This window comes from Apis florea, unplaced genomic scaffold, assembly GCF_048593485.1.
Source record: "Apis florea isolate Af1SG1 unplaced genomic scaffold, ASM4859348v1 contig_2201_pilon, whole genome shotgun sequence".
In the NCBI taxonomy this organism is placed as follows: Eukaryota; Metazoa; Arthropoda; class Insecta; order Hymenoptera; family Apidae; genus Apis; species Apis florea.
In genome coordinates, this window is record NW_028256542.1 from 1,631,137 (window position 1) to 1,648,258 (window position 17,122).

Genomic DNA, 17,122 nt, shown 5'->3' on the forward strand with positions numbered 1-17,122 from the left:
ATATTTGAAATTTTAATAATTAATAATTGTCTGCTTTTTCCAAATACATTATACATATTTATACAGTTTATTATATATGTTTAAAATTTTTTTTAATTAAATTATAAATTATTAATCATATATTAATTATGAAATAAAATTAATTAATTAATCATTATGTATCTTATCCAATCATTTATAGTTTTTTGTTGCGTAAATATTTTATAATAATGCTAATGCTTAACACAATGAGTCAAACTTCATTTTCATAGGTCATTGCTCCTAGTTCAGTGTCTCTATGACAAGTTATGTATTTATTAATGTTGCATTATTCATTTAATTTGCGTATGTATTTATTCTTATTACTATATATATTTTTTTAACATAATTTTTCTTGGAAATAATTTATTAATTATCTTTAACATTTATTATAATTACAAAAAGATAAATATATATATTTTTTTCATTTTAAGTTTATCAAATTTTTAAAAGAAGAAATGACTATTGTTCTTTCTTCCGATTATGTGACGTATAATTCACAAATAAATGATTTACGTTATGTACAGTGGTTGATGTGCCTTGTTGAGTGGAAAATCCCATTTGTTGATTGGCCCATATGTCTCTTCTGATGGGCCAGGTTCCCCGATAAGAAGACGGTATTCTATGACCTTGTAGGGATGTATCCGGTTTGCTATCTTCTTCGCTACTTCCACCCTCATTGTAACGTTTATTTCTTCTTATATATATCTGCTGAACATAATAATATACTTTTACTAAATATCTATTTTTATCTAATAATAAAAAAAAATCTTAAAATCATCAAGAAAAACAATATAAACTTTTTTTAAATATACTGTGTTAAAAGAAGTTTTACTTACATTTTATTTCTTTTTACTATTAATTTTATTTATAAATTCTATCAATTCTTCTATCACAAGTAAATTACATTTTGATCCTTCAATATTACAATTTTTTCTGACATTTTCGTAAAAATATATATTACATAAAATATAAATATTCACTATATAATTTAATCATTATAAGAAAAAAAAATAAATTTCTTTTTTAAATCAGTTTGAATTTCCCGCTGAAAACAAAATGGAAACCATGAGATTAATTCCAATTTACTAGATACGAAATAATCAACGTTCTTGTTTCTTTACGTTTCTTACACAGAACGAACGAAATAAATTCTTATGAAACTGTTTAGGGTAAGTTAAAGACCGACGAAAGAGAAAAGCAAAGAGATAAGAAGCGTAAGCAAGAGAGGAAATGCATATGTGCAAGTAAACGTGTATAACTATGGTTAGAGAAAGATGGAATGAGTTCTCCGTAAAATCAATACGCGACTACGTTGGTAGAAGTGTATATAGGAAGGACTCGTACTCTACAAGCATGAGGCAATACCAGTTTCCAGCCATTTTTTTTTTAAATTATATCTTATTTAAAATTAAATATCATAATAAATCTTTTCAAATAAGAAAAGGTATATCAATGGTACAATTTTAACATAACCTATCTTTTAAGTATATTCGATTTAGTTATGTAAGTATGCCGTATGTACTTTTCCTGTTATCAAAATTATTTTAAAGATATATATGCACAGTTCCTTTCAAAAGTTTCAACAGATTGTCAAGCACGAAACGACAATTATATAAATTTTATTATTCGAAACGAAGAATCTCGTACATCACGCATTTCGTTTACATATTCTTCAACATCCCTATAGATATTAATTAATTTACACACTTATTATGATATATTACTAGACATTGTGCTTGCGCTTTAGAAATTACATTAACTACCTTTGATGCAATTATCGTTATTGTTTAACAATAAAGGCTTATATCGTGCTAGACAATTGGTGACATTCTGTTATTAAGAAAATAATGAAATATAACGGTATATGGTAATTTCGCTTTCATCATTGATACTTTATAAATACATAGAATCAACAAAATAAAGTTGAATGATCAACAAAAAAAAAGCTTCAAATTAAAATCATCGATCAACATTAATTGATCATCATATAGCATATTAAAAATTATTAAATTATTTCAAAGATTCCAATTCAAAATGCAAAATGACCGTATGAAAGAAATTGATTTATTGTTATCAAAAACCGCATTCTCTTCTAAGATACAAGTACACCTGTTCTATTTGCGCATACAGGCTTCTCTTTGAGTTTGAAAAACAACAATCGTTCGACAAAAGAAAAAAATGTACACAGTTTAATTCGATCAATTTCAGTGTCATCTCTCTGTTATCATATCACAAACCTATCAATCATATCATGCATTAATTGAGAATCAACTAAAACAGAAGAAATTGAATACGGAAAAAAATAGATCATATAAACTAAAGATTAAATATAAATAAGACAAGAATAAAAAATTAAAAGAAAGAAAATAAAAGTATTACCTCGGGGCTCGGCGTGGACGACCTTCGTTCGTCCTCCTCTTTCACTTCCGGCTCCATGGCATCCTCCTTGCTGGTTTCAGCGATTACGGAACCCAGGTACAATCTTGGCCTGATGTTGGCATTGACGGGTAGAAAAGTGGAAGAGGATAAAGGCGTTTTCAGAGTGTTTTTCACCAGCGAACATCTCGTGGATGTCGTCGCCGCTGCGGCGACAGGGTTGAACGCTGCGCCGTCCACGGACGACTCCAGCTCGTGCGCCGCGACGCCGGACAGGGGCGCAGATATCTCGATATTGTGAGGGCGCCGTTGAGCCCTCCACGAGCCGACACCTTCCACGCCGACGCCTACCGGTCCGTGAGACACGCGACACTCCTCAGACAAGGATCTTTCCGGTCTCTTTTGGCAATCATCCGCGTCCTCCTGTAACAATAATAATCAGAGATAAAAAGACAAATTTATTGTTGAGGCTTTGGATAGATATTTGTTTAGGATGATTTTTTGAACATTTTTCTTTTAAGAATTTGCATAAAAATTAAAAATAATGAAGATTTGAATATTATAAGAATAAATCTTCTAAAAGGTTTATAATATATATTTATTATGGAATAATATTTTAATATTTTAATTCGATAAAATAAATTAGATTACTTAAATGATTTTCATTTTTATGCATTTATTTGAAATCTTTATTAAAGAAATTTCATTGTTAGTTTTTATTTCAATTTGATTGGGATAGATATTGAAATAACTAACTATTATGTCTAATTTTAAAGTATGAATATCTGCAAATAAGATATATTGAAATTTTTGCTTTTAGAAAGATTTTCCAGATATATATAAATTGTAAATCTGCCAAGATATGATTTTAGATAAAATATTTAATAGAAGAAATTTAATAGAAGAATGAAAACTTAGATTGCAGAGAATTGGGTAACAAGATGTAATGCTAACGTTTGCAATTCTTTGAAAGATGTTTTCAATCTTTTGAATCTTTCCTCTTTTTTTTTTTTTTGCAAAAATATCAAGCAATCTGAAATTATTAGACTGCATATAATCTATAAAATATAGTGTTTGTGGTAATAGGAAACTGATTTATTGTGTGAATAATCATACACTCAATCGATATTTTTTTGTATACAAAATGTGATTGTTTCCTTCGATCGGTACAAGTCTGTACAAGTTGTCACAATATTCTTCGATTCAATATTTAATAATTCATTATATGAGCCATATAATATACATAATACATATAATATATATTTTAATAAAATTATAGATATTGTGTTTTATATGTATAAGTTTACTCTAGTATTTTTTATTTAATTTTTTTTTATATTAAATCGTATTAAATAATCAAAATTACATATATTAAAATACAGAAATATTAGAAATGCATAATACAGAAATTTGCACATTTGTAATACAAAAATTACAAAATTGCAAAATTTGAAAAGAAAAAATAATACATAAATTGCGTAATTTTATAAAATTTGAGAATAAAATTAGTACAATTTTTTTTTATATAAAACCATTATGCGCGAAATTTAAGAGGAAATTTATTACTATTGGGATTGTAATACTTACAATATAATATAAAATTAAAATTTTTTAATAAAGATACTATAAATTATCTGACTATATAAGAAAATTGATTATATTTTCATACTTACAGATATTAAGATGAAGGTTATATGTATTCTTTTATATGGGTGCATATTCTTCATTGCATTAATTAAGATATAATCATTTATGGGAAAATTTTAATGCATTCATTAAAATGATATGTTTTTATTTAAGAAAAATAAATCGTATGTACCATTTTAGCAACTATATTTAATAATATCCATTAATATTTATAATCCTTTAAAAGTACAAAAATTTCTTATAATTATAATATATAAAATTTAGATAATATAATCATACATACCATATATATGTATATATAAATACAGGAACAAAAAAATATTTGATACTATCACATTATAATGACAATCAATATAATGTTTAGATTATAATTTGTTATATAACGAAGCGTGGGCAGTGCGTCCTTATCATGTAACATCCTCATGTAGAGAAATATAATGTCACGAATGTCACTCACAATTACTTGCGCTAAAAATAAATTCGTATCTTGCGAACATGAAAATTCTCCGAACAAATATCTGATATAAAACATTGATATTCAATGAATCATTTTTCAGTTATTGAAAATTTTTTCTATAGAAATTAATCAGATTATGAATAAATATTTTATTATAATTATATTCATGTATTTAAGTATTAAAATACTGAGTATAAAAATATTTAGAAATATAAAAATTAGAAAAATATTTCTTTATTATATTTGAAGGGAAAAAAATATATATAGTTTTAAATTTATACTAGTAATTAAATTAATTATTATATATTACAGGAACTCATGAAAAAATATTTTATTTTTCTATGTTTCTTTTTTTTCTAAAAAGATTGCACTTATATTAAATAAAATTTTTTTATTTAAAAAAATTTCTCAATCTTTAATATTACATTAATAAAAATGTTAAATTTACTTATTATATCATATTCTTTGAATTTTTTGGTACATAATTCTATATCAAATATCATAATTTTAATTGAAATGATGAATTTGTTAAATTTTTAAAAAATTTTTAATTTTAAACTTCAAAATCAAATTTGTCATATGAATCCTAAAGAAATTGATATTGAATCATAACCTATATTTCCACTTTCTCATAAATCACAATATTACCTTTTTATGTATTTTTTGTAGAAAGAAAAAGAATGAAGAATAACGTGATGAAAAATATGAATCTTTCGACTAACCAAACAGTTTATTCCGTCATGAAACGCTTGAAACTGATCCAAAAACTGAAGAGCAATCGCGCGATATTGTCAGACTTAACACCATACGTCCGGGGATTATTGCTTTCACATATTTCGCGGAGTTCATTCATTTTTATCCCACTTAATTTAGACTTCGTAACCGTGTCCATTCCCCCAGTTTCGTTCTCTTTGAGCAAAGCAAACAAATATAGCTGGGGAAAGCAGCGGTATCGCTCGAATTCGCATCGAAATCCCGCCAATTTCGATGCACTTTCTCTCAAGTTCACGGACGTTCCTCTCAAGCTTCTTTCTTTGCCCGTCAGTCGCGTCGTAATCGGCAAAGTTTAAAGTCGATCCAGACGACATGGAACGTTTACGCTGCGTGCAAGAAGCAATTAACCGTTCGCGTTCTGGGACAGAAAAAGGTTATCGATGCCACGACCTGAAACGTCTTGAAATGCGGAATATCCTGCGGAATTAAGGGAATTTACGTCCCCTGAATATTAATGGAAGTGGATTGAAAATTGTGTCTTAAATACTCTAAATATTAAAAATCATGTATACTTAATGCTAGAATACATGATCTGTAGCATATATATATATATATATGTATACTTCATACGTATATATAGTACGTATATATAGGATGTTCAAATAAAATAGAAAATTTAAACAGTGATTATAGAGATTGAAATAAGTATGAAAGTTATTTTTTAAATTATGAATAATCTAATTTTGAGATGAATTTTAGATAAGTGAAATATAAATGTAATGGAACTGTCTCACTTTGAAATGCAAGATCGGTGACCTAAAAATTTTACTAATCCGAAGGATCTTGTTTCACCTATATAAAAAATAATGAGAGCAGATCGACAAAGATCGGTTACAGATCGTATATAAAATCAAAGAATAAGCATTGTCGAGGAATTTTACTACTTTCATCCGATTTTCTCCGCTATTCTTCTTCAAAATTCAAAGACAATACTGGTAACACGAATAACCATGCGTAACATTATTTCAAGAAGGAATTTTAAAATCACTTGAAATTGTAATGATCTAAATACACTTAAGCATAGTATTGGAGGTTGTTAAAATACAGCTGATCGCTAAAGCAGTTCGTGGAAGACTGATTAGATGAAATTATGTAAATTGCTATGAAACATTGGTAAGTTACAGTTCAAGGTAGAATTTAATATTAAGTGATTAGAATTTACATTCACATAAAGCATATAAATAAAAGATTTAAAAGAGATGAATGAAAATGATTTCTTTTATGCTTTATGATTATATTTTTTATGTTTAATTTTTCTGAAGAAATTTTCAGAAACTATTCATATTTATTATAATGAAAAATCGACTAGTGTAACGATTTTTATCAACTATTTTTTTACATAATCTAAATCTAATTTAAATCAAATTTAGAAATGATTAGATGAATAAAAAATATCTGAGAAAGTAGAATAATTTAATACATACGTCGAATAATTGTATTTAAAAATAGTAATAAAATTAAATTATAATTAATTAAATATTTTTAAAAAAATATTTGCACATTGTTAATACTTTTTTACACTGTACATATACTATTACATGGAGAAAGTAACGATTTTTCGTTAAATTCTGTTATCATTACAAAGTAACGAAATATTATTTAACTCACAAGTAGCATATTAAATAAGAAATTAATATTGAATTGATGATGAATCATTCTTAATTGGCTCGTGATTCACAGTGCATTCAAACATTAACCTCAATTTTATATTTTCGTTTTATTGTGTAAATTATTATTTAAATATCATCAATTTGTTATCATCAACATGATTTTGAAATTGCAATCTTATATATTTATATAATGTACAAGGAAAATTTATACAATTAATAAGTTTTAATAATATAATACAGAAAATATATTTTTTTAGGATAAAAAGCAATATTAATTTTTTTATAATTTTAATTTTTTATAAGTCTATATACTTTATAAACTTTTCTCAATGTTGATTTGACATCAATCTTTTTTTTCAATTTCTTTTTATCAAGAAATTCAAACAAATATTATGTTATTTGTTACTTGTTTAAAATGATTAAATTTTTGCGAATAAATGGTTAATCTAATCATTCCATCGTTACGCTTCACGACGGCTCTCTTTCCTCTCAATTTTATTTACATAGGAATTAGAGGCTTATCTTTCCAATGGTAGCATAAGATGGCCGGATAAGAAGCTGGCAAGAGAAAGGAAACGGAGGTTCTAAGGTGAAAGTTGGATAAATTCCATCGTTGCTCTTGTATTCTATTATTTTAATCTTTTTTATCCGGAAGATTCATCGGCTAGTGAGTTAGTGGGAACTTCTGGTGAAACTAAATATAGGATTTCAATTGTGACACGCACCGGAAGTTGAAGAATCTTGCGCTCGAAAGCGCGTTAAATTTTGAGAAAATTGAAATAATTGCTTCGTGTAAAGGCGATAAATTAATCTTGAGAATCTGAGAATAATTTGTTAGTTTGGACATGTACTTTATAACTTAATTTCCCTATCTTTTGTGTCGAAATCAAAAATTAAATATAAGATTGATTTATCTAAAAATTAAGAGGTTAATTTCACTTTGACACGATAACTTTGATAAGACGAAGAGATTTTTCCGAACCTGAAGAACATACACGACGAGAAACGTGAAGTGTTCTGCTCGCATATATGCTGCACGTGACTAAAATACACTTCCTTGCTTGGCTGAGTCAAAAATAAAAATACAACTTGACGATCGATTTCGATGTTCTGGAATCGTTCGAGACAAAAATTTCACTTTCGTAAATATTGTTGCCTAAGAATTAAAAATTCAAATTTTCTTTTCTAAAAGTTAAAAAATGTAAAAATAATTTAACAAAAAAAAAAAATTATTACATAATAATTATTAAATTACGAATTATCATTATTGATAAATTACTTCATATATTTATTTAATACATATATGATAAAATCACGAATGATTTTTTATTTAAAATTTCATATGTATAACTTAATATAAAATAATAAATAAATATATATATATATATTTATTTTTATAAATAAAAATTAAAACAAAATTAAATTAAAATCTTTTCATTCGGAAATAAATTTATTCATTAAATATATAAAAATATATATAAATATTGTTTAAATCACATTTCACGTATCGAAAATATTCTGATTTTCATAAAATAAATTCAATTTTCAGAACAAAATTTTCTATTATAAATGCTTTCCAAAGAATTTGACCGCTCGTAATGATCACAATACGAATTCAAATCGGAGTTAAAGACTTTATGCTTTCGAATGATCGCTTCAAGTATACTCCTACTATTTTAAACGCGACGCTAGCACGACAGAATTAAATCTCTCGAGTGCTCTTCTTTGCCCTATTTCGGTCCAATTGTAAGAAATAAAGCGACAAAGCGAATGAACGTGCCACGTATTGTGACGAAATAGTATATATCGTCGTGAGAAGTCAATCAAGAATCTACGCGATATACCGTAGAATCGAGTTTAAATTACTTAAACAGACCGGCTACGAAACTTTGTTCTTAATGAGAAATTTCTATTTGAACATCGAATCTGTAATACGGAATAGAACAGCCAACTAAACGAAAAACAATTCTGTGTGCAAAAATAAATCGGAAAAAAGTTGTTTTGAAAAAAATCAAGATTGAATCGAATTGGATTATTTTTTAAAGTGGATAATATGAATAAATTAATCTAAAAAGTTATTCTATACGCGAGATTTTTGAATTTAATTTCCTCGAAAAATGTTGAAATAAACGAATTTTATTCGAATTCGATATTATCTTTTATATTATTTAATATGCATTATTAGATAATTAAAGAAATAACGATGGTCAAACGATAATGCAACAGAAAATAAACATTACTTTAAATACAGCATTTAAATACATTCTTAGCATCAATTGCTTAATTGTACGTTCTCTTCAAATTGTAATACAATTAAAATTCTTTGTATGGAAGGATAGCCCGCGAGATAAGATAGAAAAACAACAGAGAAATTATCATGTAATTTCCATTGTGTCCTTTCGTGGAAAGCTTGCACTGTATAGAAATATGTCTGTCAATTTGTTGAACGATTTATCAGGAGTTATCGAATTATGCATTGAATGCCGCGGCGAATAATCATATTAAAAAAACGTCTTTATGAATCATTCCTTGCATAATCTAATTTAACGTTTAATCTTCATTTTAATTATTGAAATTCAACGTCACATATTTTATAAACATTAATATTATCATCGTGTCATTTGTTTTCTTTATAGATTTGACGTCATCCTTATCTTATTGTCTAAGTATTTCATATCATTCATCCATCATAATATATTCATATCTTCTGAATCAAAGAGAAACTGAAAACTGTACGCATTATTATAGCCATCGAAAAATGTTTTAAGTTTAATTTGAAAATTTAGCACACATGAGGTGCTAGCAAAGGCGTTGAAAAAACGAAAACAACATTAAATCGTAAACTCAAATACTACCATCTTTAATTTATTTTTATCCTCTTAAAATTTCTTCCCATCTTCAATTGTTTCAAAGTAATATACAAAGTGTCCCACTTTATCTTCTTTTCGTTCAAACTATGCCAATATATCTTAATAATAATAAAGATTAAGAATTGTTGCATAACAAAGTTTATAGATAATTTATTAAAAATTTTTAATATTTCTCGTATCACTCGTCAACGCAAACATAACTCGTCTATTTCTTATTATTTCAATTTCAAATAAAATTTATTCAAATGTTATTTATATATAATATTATTAGTTAATAAATTATTACGCAAGTGATGATCTTGACATCATTGTTTATAACAGAAAAGTTAAATAATATTCAACAATTGCACTTTTTCGTCATAGAATATTCTATATATGCTTCACGATTATAATATATCGATTCACAATTAAAAGGAAATCAGTGACGCGAAAAAGATCTGACCAAATCGATCCTCCGCGCAATCGTTTTGAAAAATGTAACGATAAGCGTGACCTATTACTGAATAAAAGTATTAAGAGAATTGTGCTTAAAGATCCTTTGCAAAATGCAAAACGTTCTTCAGAGCGCAATTCGAACGTTAAAAGTACCGTGACTTATGGATGGACAGAAATGAATGGCTTAGAATGGTTCAAAAAATTTTCAAGTGGAACATTGTCTATGCGATGCGTTTAACGAATCGAATTAGAAGCGAAGGATGGGGATTAAAGAAATCGCGATAAGAAAGGCGACCCGCATTTTTTTCACGGAATTATGTGTAATTATTTTTCTTTGTGTTGGTTCAAGTGCAATTTTTCAATGTCACGAAATAGAAGATGAAACGGTAATTTTAAAGTAAATTTATTTTAAAACAGTTTAAAAGATTCAATTGAAAAGAAAAAAAGAAAAAAAGAAAATGGAAATAACATTGAAAAAAATCCATTAAAAATATTATTATGTCAATTTTCAAAAGAACGATATTCAAAATTTTAATGATAATTATGAAATAACAGACTTGAACAACACAATATCAAGCTATTAATAAAGTATTGATCTCGACATAAAACGGTAAAGTTACATGAAATAAAGTTACAATAATAAAATAAAAAGCACTTCAACAAACATACTCATATCATGAAAATTTAGTATCAACGAAAATTATAAAATCCAAATAAAAGAATTAATAATTGCATCAGTAATTTTAAATTTAATATCGAAAGAAACCTCACAAAAACTCACTGTCAACCAAAAAAATAAAATAAAATTTAAATTCAGAAAAACCCTTAATTAGATCTAAAATAAGCCAATCTATTCGGCTTAATAAATTGGCTTTGACATCAATACTAGAAAAAAATGAATTCAATTCGATGAATTCAATGAATTTCGCACTTCGATCCTTTGATAAATTTTATTAGATTTTCATCAATGAAAACGTGATCGATGACAAGCAAAACAAGAAGAGAAAAATAAAAAGTTTGAAACGTAGGGAATCACCTTTCGCACAGGACATCGATACACGTTGCAGGACAGGTCACAGTATCGCGGCGCAGCCGGCTCCCTAGTGGAGGACACTCGATATCCATCCTCATCCTCGTCCACGTTGATCCTTCGTTCCTTCTCCAACGCATCCACAAGGCCTCTGTTGTTCTCCATGATCAATCTTAAACGATTCTTCTCCGTCTTCACGGTCTTTGGGTTATGTGGCATTGCACGGGGAAGAGGGATCATCGAGCTACCGCGTGTTCTTACTTCAAGCTCGCTCGTTTTTGACGGAGAACCCTCTCTCATTCCTGACGTCGTTTGTCTCAAGCCTCTCTCCCTCTTTTCACCCGGCATAATTTTCTTTCTCCGAATACTATACTATACTTTCTTTCTTTCTTTCTTTCTTTCTTTTATACTATTTTATCGTTTTTTTTTTTATTTTCTATTCTTCAATTTGATATTATTTTATTATATTATCTCTGTATCGTTTTACGTTGTATACATTTATTATTTATTCTGTCTTCTATCATTTTATATCTTCTAATTGTATATTTTTCAAATATTTATTCCGTGTCCCTTTTTTGATTTTATTTTTATTATTGTATCGTATCCATGGGATCAAGTTTGACGGGTCAAACTTTGACCCGAGCCGAGAGGTGTGAAGAAAAAAAAAATCAAGTGATTAAACCGCGAGGATCGGCGAACGACGCGTCGCGACGTCTTGTGTGTCCTGGCTGATCCGACGTCGACGCACACCATGAGAAAAGCTTCTCTTCTCCGGGTCTCGACCCTTCTTCATCCACCGAGGGACAGCTTCATCGTGCTCCATCGGGCGCCGAGTGCGTCGGCACGCATGCGCCGAAGCAAAGATTTTCAAAATGTCCCTCTGGCATTTCAACACCCCATCCCGGCTGCGCGACGAAAAGCCCTCTCGATGTATGTATCTATGTATTCTTTATCGCGCCACGATTAATTATTTTTTACGTACCATTCGTTTATACTTGTTGCTTTCTTTCTCGTTTCGTTGCGTCGAAACGATGACGAGACCGTAGCTCTACGAGGCTTAATTGGTACGCTGACCTTTCGAGAATTTGCGGAATGTGTCGAGGGAGGAACTATTTTTTTTTTTCCTTCGCGGTTTAATATAGCAAACGATCGAATGATACAATGATTTGTGGAAAGGGTTGGTTATCGATATTGTTGATCAACCAAATCTGCATTGAAATCTTGAAATTAGTGTCAGGGAATGTATATATAGATAGATACCCGTAATATATAAGTCTTCTTTATATAATCAGACTGCGAGGAACTTCTGTCTTCTTCTCTCTCTTCTTTTTTTGTTATATAGATTTGTTATATAGATGAATATAATATTACGATCAATTTATTTTGTTACATTTAATATTTATCATATATATGATATTATAAATTTGTAATAATCTTTAATATTTTAAAATTTATAGAGCTTGCGATGCTTATCTTATCGAAGGAACAATCTTTTAATCTTTTTAGATTTTATATATTTTAAGTATTATATCTATTTCACAATTCTTAGTTATCGTAAGTATATAACTGAAGTTGATTTAGAAAGAATTTCTCTTTTCAGAGAGATTCTTTGAAAATATCGATTCCTTTCACGGTTTATTTTCCTTGTGACACGGTCGATGGTTTGGAATTACAGGTTCCATTTATAGTTGCACGTTGCCACTCGTTTGCGGCCCACGTTTTGCCATTTGTTTCGCAAATCAACCGGACGCGCCTTTTGCGGTGAGAGATAAAGAAGAAAAATCTGCTTTCTTCCTTCTTCTTCGACCTGAATTCGATTTCTTCCGAAGAAAATTTCGAATTGATACTAACGTCTTATTTAATCTTATGTTTGATTCGATATTACCTTATACGGTTTTTAATAAATTTAATAAATTTAATAAATTTATCCAAAAATAGAAGAAATATAAGATTCATCGGATAAATCTCTCACATTTATTTTCCTTGAGCTTTCGTTATCATAAAAGAATCTTCATTCCGTAAAAATTAATAATTCTTTTCTTAAATTTTTTTTAAAATTTATCTTAACCTCAAAATTTCAAGGATATTTTAAAAAAATCTCCACTCTGGCAAATCTTCTTATTCGGCTTCCTTCGAATTTAACATCCGAAAAGAAGTTTGCGACACTTTTCAGATCGCAATCTTAAAAATCGCCTATTTAAATTCTTTATTTAAACAGACTTTCATATCCTTTTTTGATATCCAAAGAACATTTCTATTTTTTCCAAGTTATTTCCCAAAGAAATCTTGAAAACCGACTTCTTTTTTACCGACTCGTGCTTGTTAAAAAATCTCCGGTTCCGTTTCAATTACGACAATCAACGGGAGCTCCTTCGTATCATGAACACACACCACTTTGATTCGATTTCGAAACGCGCGATGTATAATCGCGAATAATCGCAATTCACCCTAGCGTTGTGATCGATTCGTTATTTTTTCGCTCGAACGAGATCCAAAAGTGTCTAAAGGAAAGTTCGTGAGTCAAAGCGGTTAATCCATTAAAAGAAACCAAGGTAACGAGATCTGGCAAAGTCACATGCGTTTCCCCGTATCATAAGACACTTGCATTAATAAATTGTCAGGGGAAATTCGGTTTTTATGCGTCATCGAATTATCACTGTCACATCGCGATTTCCGAAGAGAAATGAAACACTACACGATCGATTCATGTTGTTTCGAGCAGGTAAAATGTTCTTATCTCACGTTGTTCGTACTTTGTCCTTTTCTTTTTTTCCCTTCCTCAATAGAATTTCAAATCGAAAGAAATCACAGCGAAAAAAAATGTTAATGAGTGCGATAAAACCGAAGATCGACAGATAACGAAACTTTGACGAACACAAGAGAGCACGAAGCGGTTTCAGGACCACATAGTGTTGGTAGCTGAAATAAACTGGCGTAGGTTAGGGGATCGAAGAACAGCTGGGCTCGGCCTGGCTGCTGTACGCCATCACTGACTCACTCAACACCTTCCTTCTCTCTCCAACTTATTCCTTTGTGCGGTACCTCTCGCTCTTCCAGCACTATGTCTTTCTCTCTCTTTTTATCCTGTTTTCTCTCTATTCTCCCTCCCTCGCTCGTGCACACTCTATCCGACTGTCTTTCTCCCTCTCGCGCTTTTGGATAAATTACGTTTGCTCACTCCCTATGGCGCTGTTCAGGATGATTCGTCCTTTCTCTCTTGCATGAAATTATCGTGCCTTTTTTGACGTTTTGATCTGTGTCTTTGATTGACTTATGACAGATTTTTTATTGTTTGTAAAGTAAAATGAAGATTTCTCCAACTTTTTCGATACTTTATGTCCTCTTAAAATTGTTTCTTTCTTTTTTTATTTCGTATTTTCTAGTCGTTAAATTTTTATAAGTATTACATTTTCAATAAAATACTTTAAGTAATTATCAGTTTTGTTATGAGTTTTTAAGTGCCTCGTTTTGTTAAGGAGAGGTCGTTCCATTTAAAATTTCTTATAGAAAATTAGTGTTATATCATTTCATATCATATATAGCATCCATTATTTCCTTTCCATTCTCGTACAAAGTGGTATTTCCATTTTATTTGTGAAACTACTCCGCTTTTTTCTCCACTTATATAGAGTAATTAAAGGATTACTCATTTCACAATGACTGCATTCCTCGATATATTACTGTACAATCTAACACTAAATGAAATTATTACTATAATAAAATTTCACGACTTAGAAATTTGGATGGATTTTATTCATTTTTTTTTTTTATAACTGTTTATTTCATATTTATTTATTTTTCATTAAATTATTTTATTATTATTTGTATACTAATTTTTTTTAATTCTATTAATATGTAATGATCTATGATCAATTCTAAATAAAATTTTTCTTTCTATATACAAAATTACTCTTCTATTTCACATATTGATATAAGGTTATTTCTCTTGCCTTTTACGTTCTTATACAATATATTTTCTTTAAACATCATCTTCGTTCTCTCTATATATTTTACGAAATATAATACTGGTTTTTAAATATCAAATTATCTCTCTATTCCATCTTCTATTTTATTATCTTTACCTCTCTTCATACTGTTACTGAATCTTTTATCTAAGGTATCTACTGAATCTTTTATCTAAGGTATCTAATCAAAACCTCTTCTCTTTTGCTTACTTAGAGACGAATAATTCAACATTATTGACTAGAAAATGGATTGGCGCCTGAGCGGAACGATCAAAAGAAAAAGAGTGCAACGTCAAAGCTGCTTTTTAATATTCTTCGTTATCAGTACAACACTTGTTCGTTTATCAAGCACTTTAGAATGTACTCCGCTTCCTTTATAGATAAAATGAGGTTTGCTTTAATCACTAATTTCGCGGCTTTCGCGTTAATTTACTTCGATTATTTTATTTTGCGCTATTTGAAATATGTAAATGATGATATTAAAATACAAAACATTGAAAGTGATATTACTTCATTTTAATAAAGATCAATATCACGTTATTTATGTAGGAGATTTAATATTTTAAATAAAAAAAAGATATAAATCTATCATTGTTTACTTATCAAAGAAATATTATTGGAATATATTATTTAATCATTAAATTTTATAATTGAAATGTTTCATTCAGTCTATAATTTTTTATTAACGTGACCTTTTAAAATTTATCGATCTTAATGATGATGATATAAAAATATAAAAATATTCATATATTAATATCGATTATAATAAATGTTAATTAATATTGAAAAACAATTTTATAAATATTAGCTACTTTTTAAAGAAATTTTCTATAATTTCTAGAGAACATAAAAAAATAATTGTATGAAGCAAAATTAAGTGGCTTCGAGTACGAGATGATAGTATGTGATTTATAAATCTCTTCAAATAATTTTTTAATATATAGTATTTCTACATACACTTTTACTTACATGACACAATTTTCAATTTTCTGCACAGAATATTATTTATATAAAAAAATTCAAATAAATAAACTACTATCTTTTAAGATTACAATTAAAGCAGTCATTTTTCAGAGATACAAATGGATCGAATGATTTTTTTCAAGATTAAAAAATTTATTGATTTTGTAAGTTTAATATTCCTAATAACCAATTAATATTCACAAATCTTTTATTCTTAAATAATATTCTTTAAAAAAGAAAAAAGAGAAGACCATAACGAACACAAAATTACGATGATCCAATAATATTTTCTATCCAACAAAAATTCGGAACTTTATATCAAACCCAACATCTACAGCCTTACAAGCTGGAAACAAGGGAGGAAAAAATCGAAGTTCTCGATTCCCCATGGCGTGATACACTTGAGCCATTTCGTGAGACAGAAGAAACTCTGATCAATAACATCACCCCCAAAGAGAGGCGGCAACCCTCTGCAACGACTCCCCCATGGTGGTGGGCGCATGCTCACGAATTAAACGGCACCCTCTCTCACGATTTCATCCCTCTTTTCCACTTCCTAGCAGGGAAAGGACGAAAAATAAATATGCAGAAGCGCGTAAGCAAAGGGACACCGCGTTTGTACGCGACATTCATTCAGGCTAATGAGCTGACCTTGATCGTGAAAATATTCTCGCTGGAGAAATTCCAACGACTTATCAAATGTGGAGCATTGCATCATCATAAGATTATCAATTTGTAGCCCGTACTTATTTCTTTTTTAAATATTGAAAATTTTTGTCTTTAATTTCTCTTTTTCCTTTGCCTTTCTTTAATTCTTTTTCTTTCTTTCCCTTTTTTTTTTTTTTTTGATTGATTAAATATTTGATCAAAAATATGCTATCATAATTATTAAAATTGAGGATAGTCTTTTTTTTCGAAAATTTTATAAAATTAATTCAATTGGTTCAATGGAGTTTTTGATTAATTTTTTGTTA

General features: G+C 28.6%; 1 protein-coding gene and 2 long non-coding RNA genes across 10 annotated transcripts in view; 2 read left to right on the top strand and 1 right to left on the bottom strand.

The window, feature by feature from the left end:
• LOC100867120 (uncharacterized) overlaps window positions 1–17,122 on the bottom strand; it is a 43,340-nt gene that overhangs the window by 10,041 nt on the left and 16,177 nt on the right. For 4 of the 8 annotated variants that reach the window (XM_086917228.1, XM_012483408.3, XM_012483402.3 and 1 more), the window contains 2 exons: window positions 2,401–2,820; window positions 535–729 (listed from right to left, as the gene is read on the bottom strand). In XM_086917228.1, coding sequence (XP_086773354.1) covers window positions 535–729; window positions 2,401–2,820 — 615 coding nt within the window. Of the gene's footprint in view, window positions 1–534; window positions 730–2,400; window positions 2,821–4,070; window positions 4,262–4,327; window positions 4,513–11,226; window positions 14,146–17,122 lie in introns of those variants that run through there. The other 4 variants (XM_086917235.1, XM_012483407.3, XM_012483405.3 and 1 more) reach the window with 4 other exon arrangements.
• Window positions 5,545–6,768, top strand: LOC147658534 (uncharacterized). Its single transcript, XR_015295095.1, has 2 exons — window positions 5,545–5,854; window positions 5,975–6,768. It is a non-coding gene; the product is annotated as an uncharacterized LOC147658534 (long non-coding RNA).
• LOC147658535 (uncharacterized) lies at window positions 13,595–15,773 on the top strand. The gene is made up of 2 exons (XR_015295096.1): window positions 13,595–13,942; window positions 15,400–15,773. It is a non-coding gene; the product is annotated as an uncharacterized LOC147658535 (long non-coding RNA).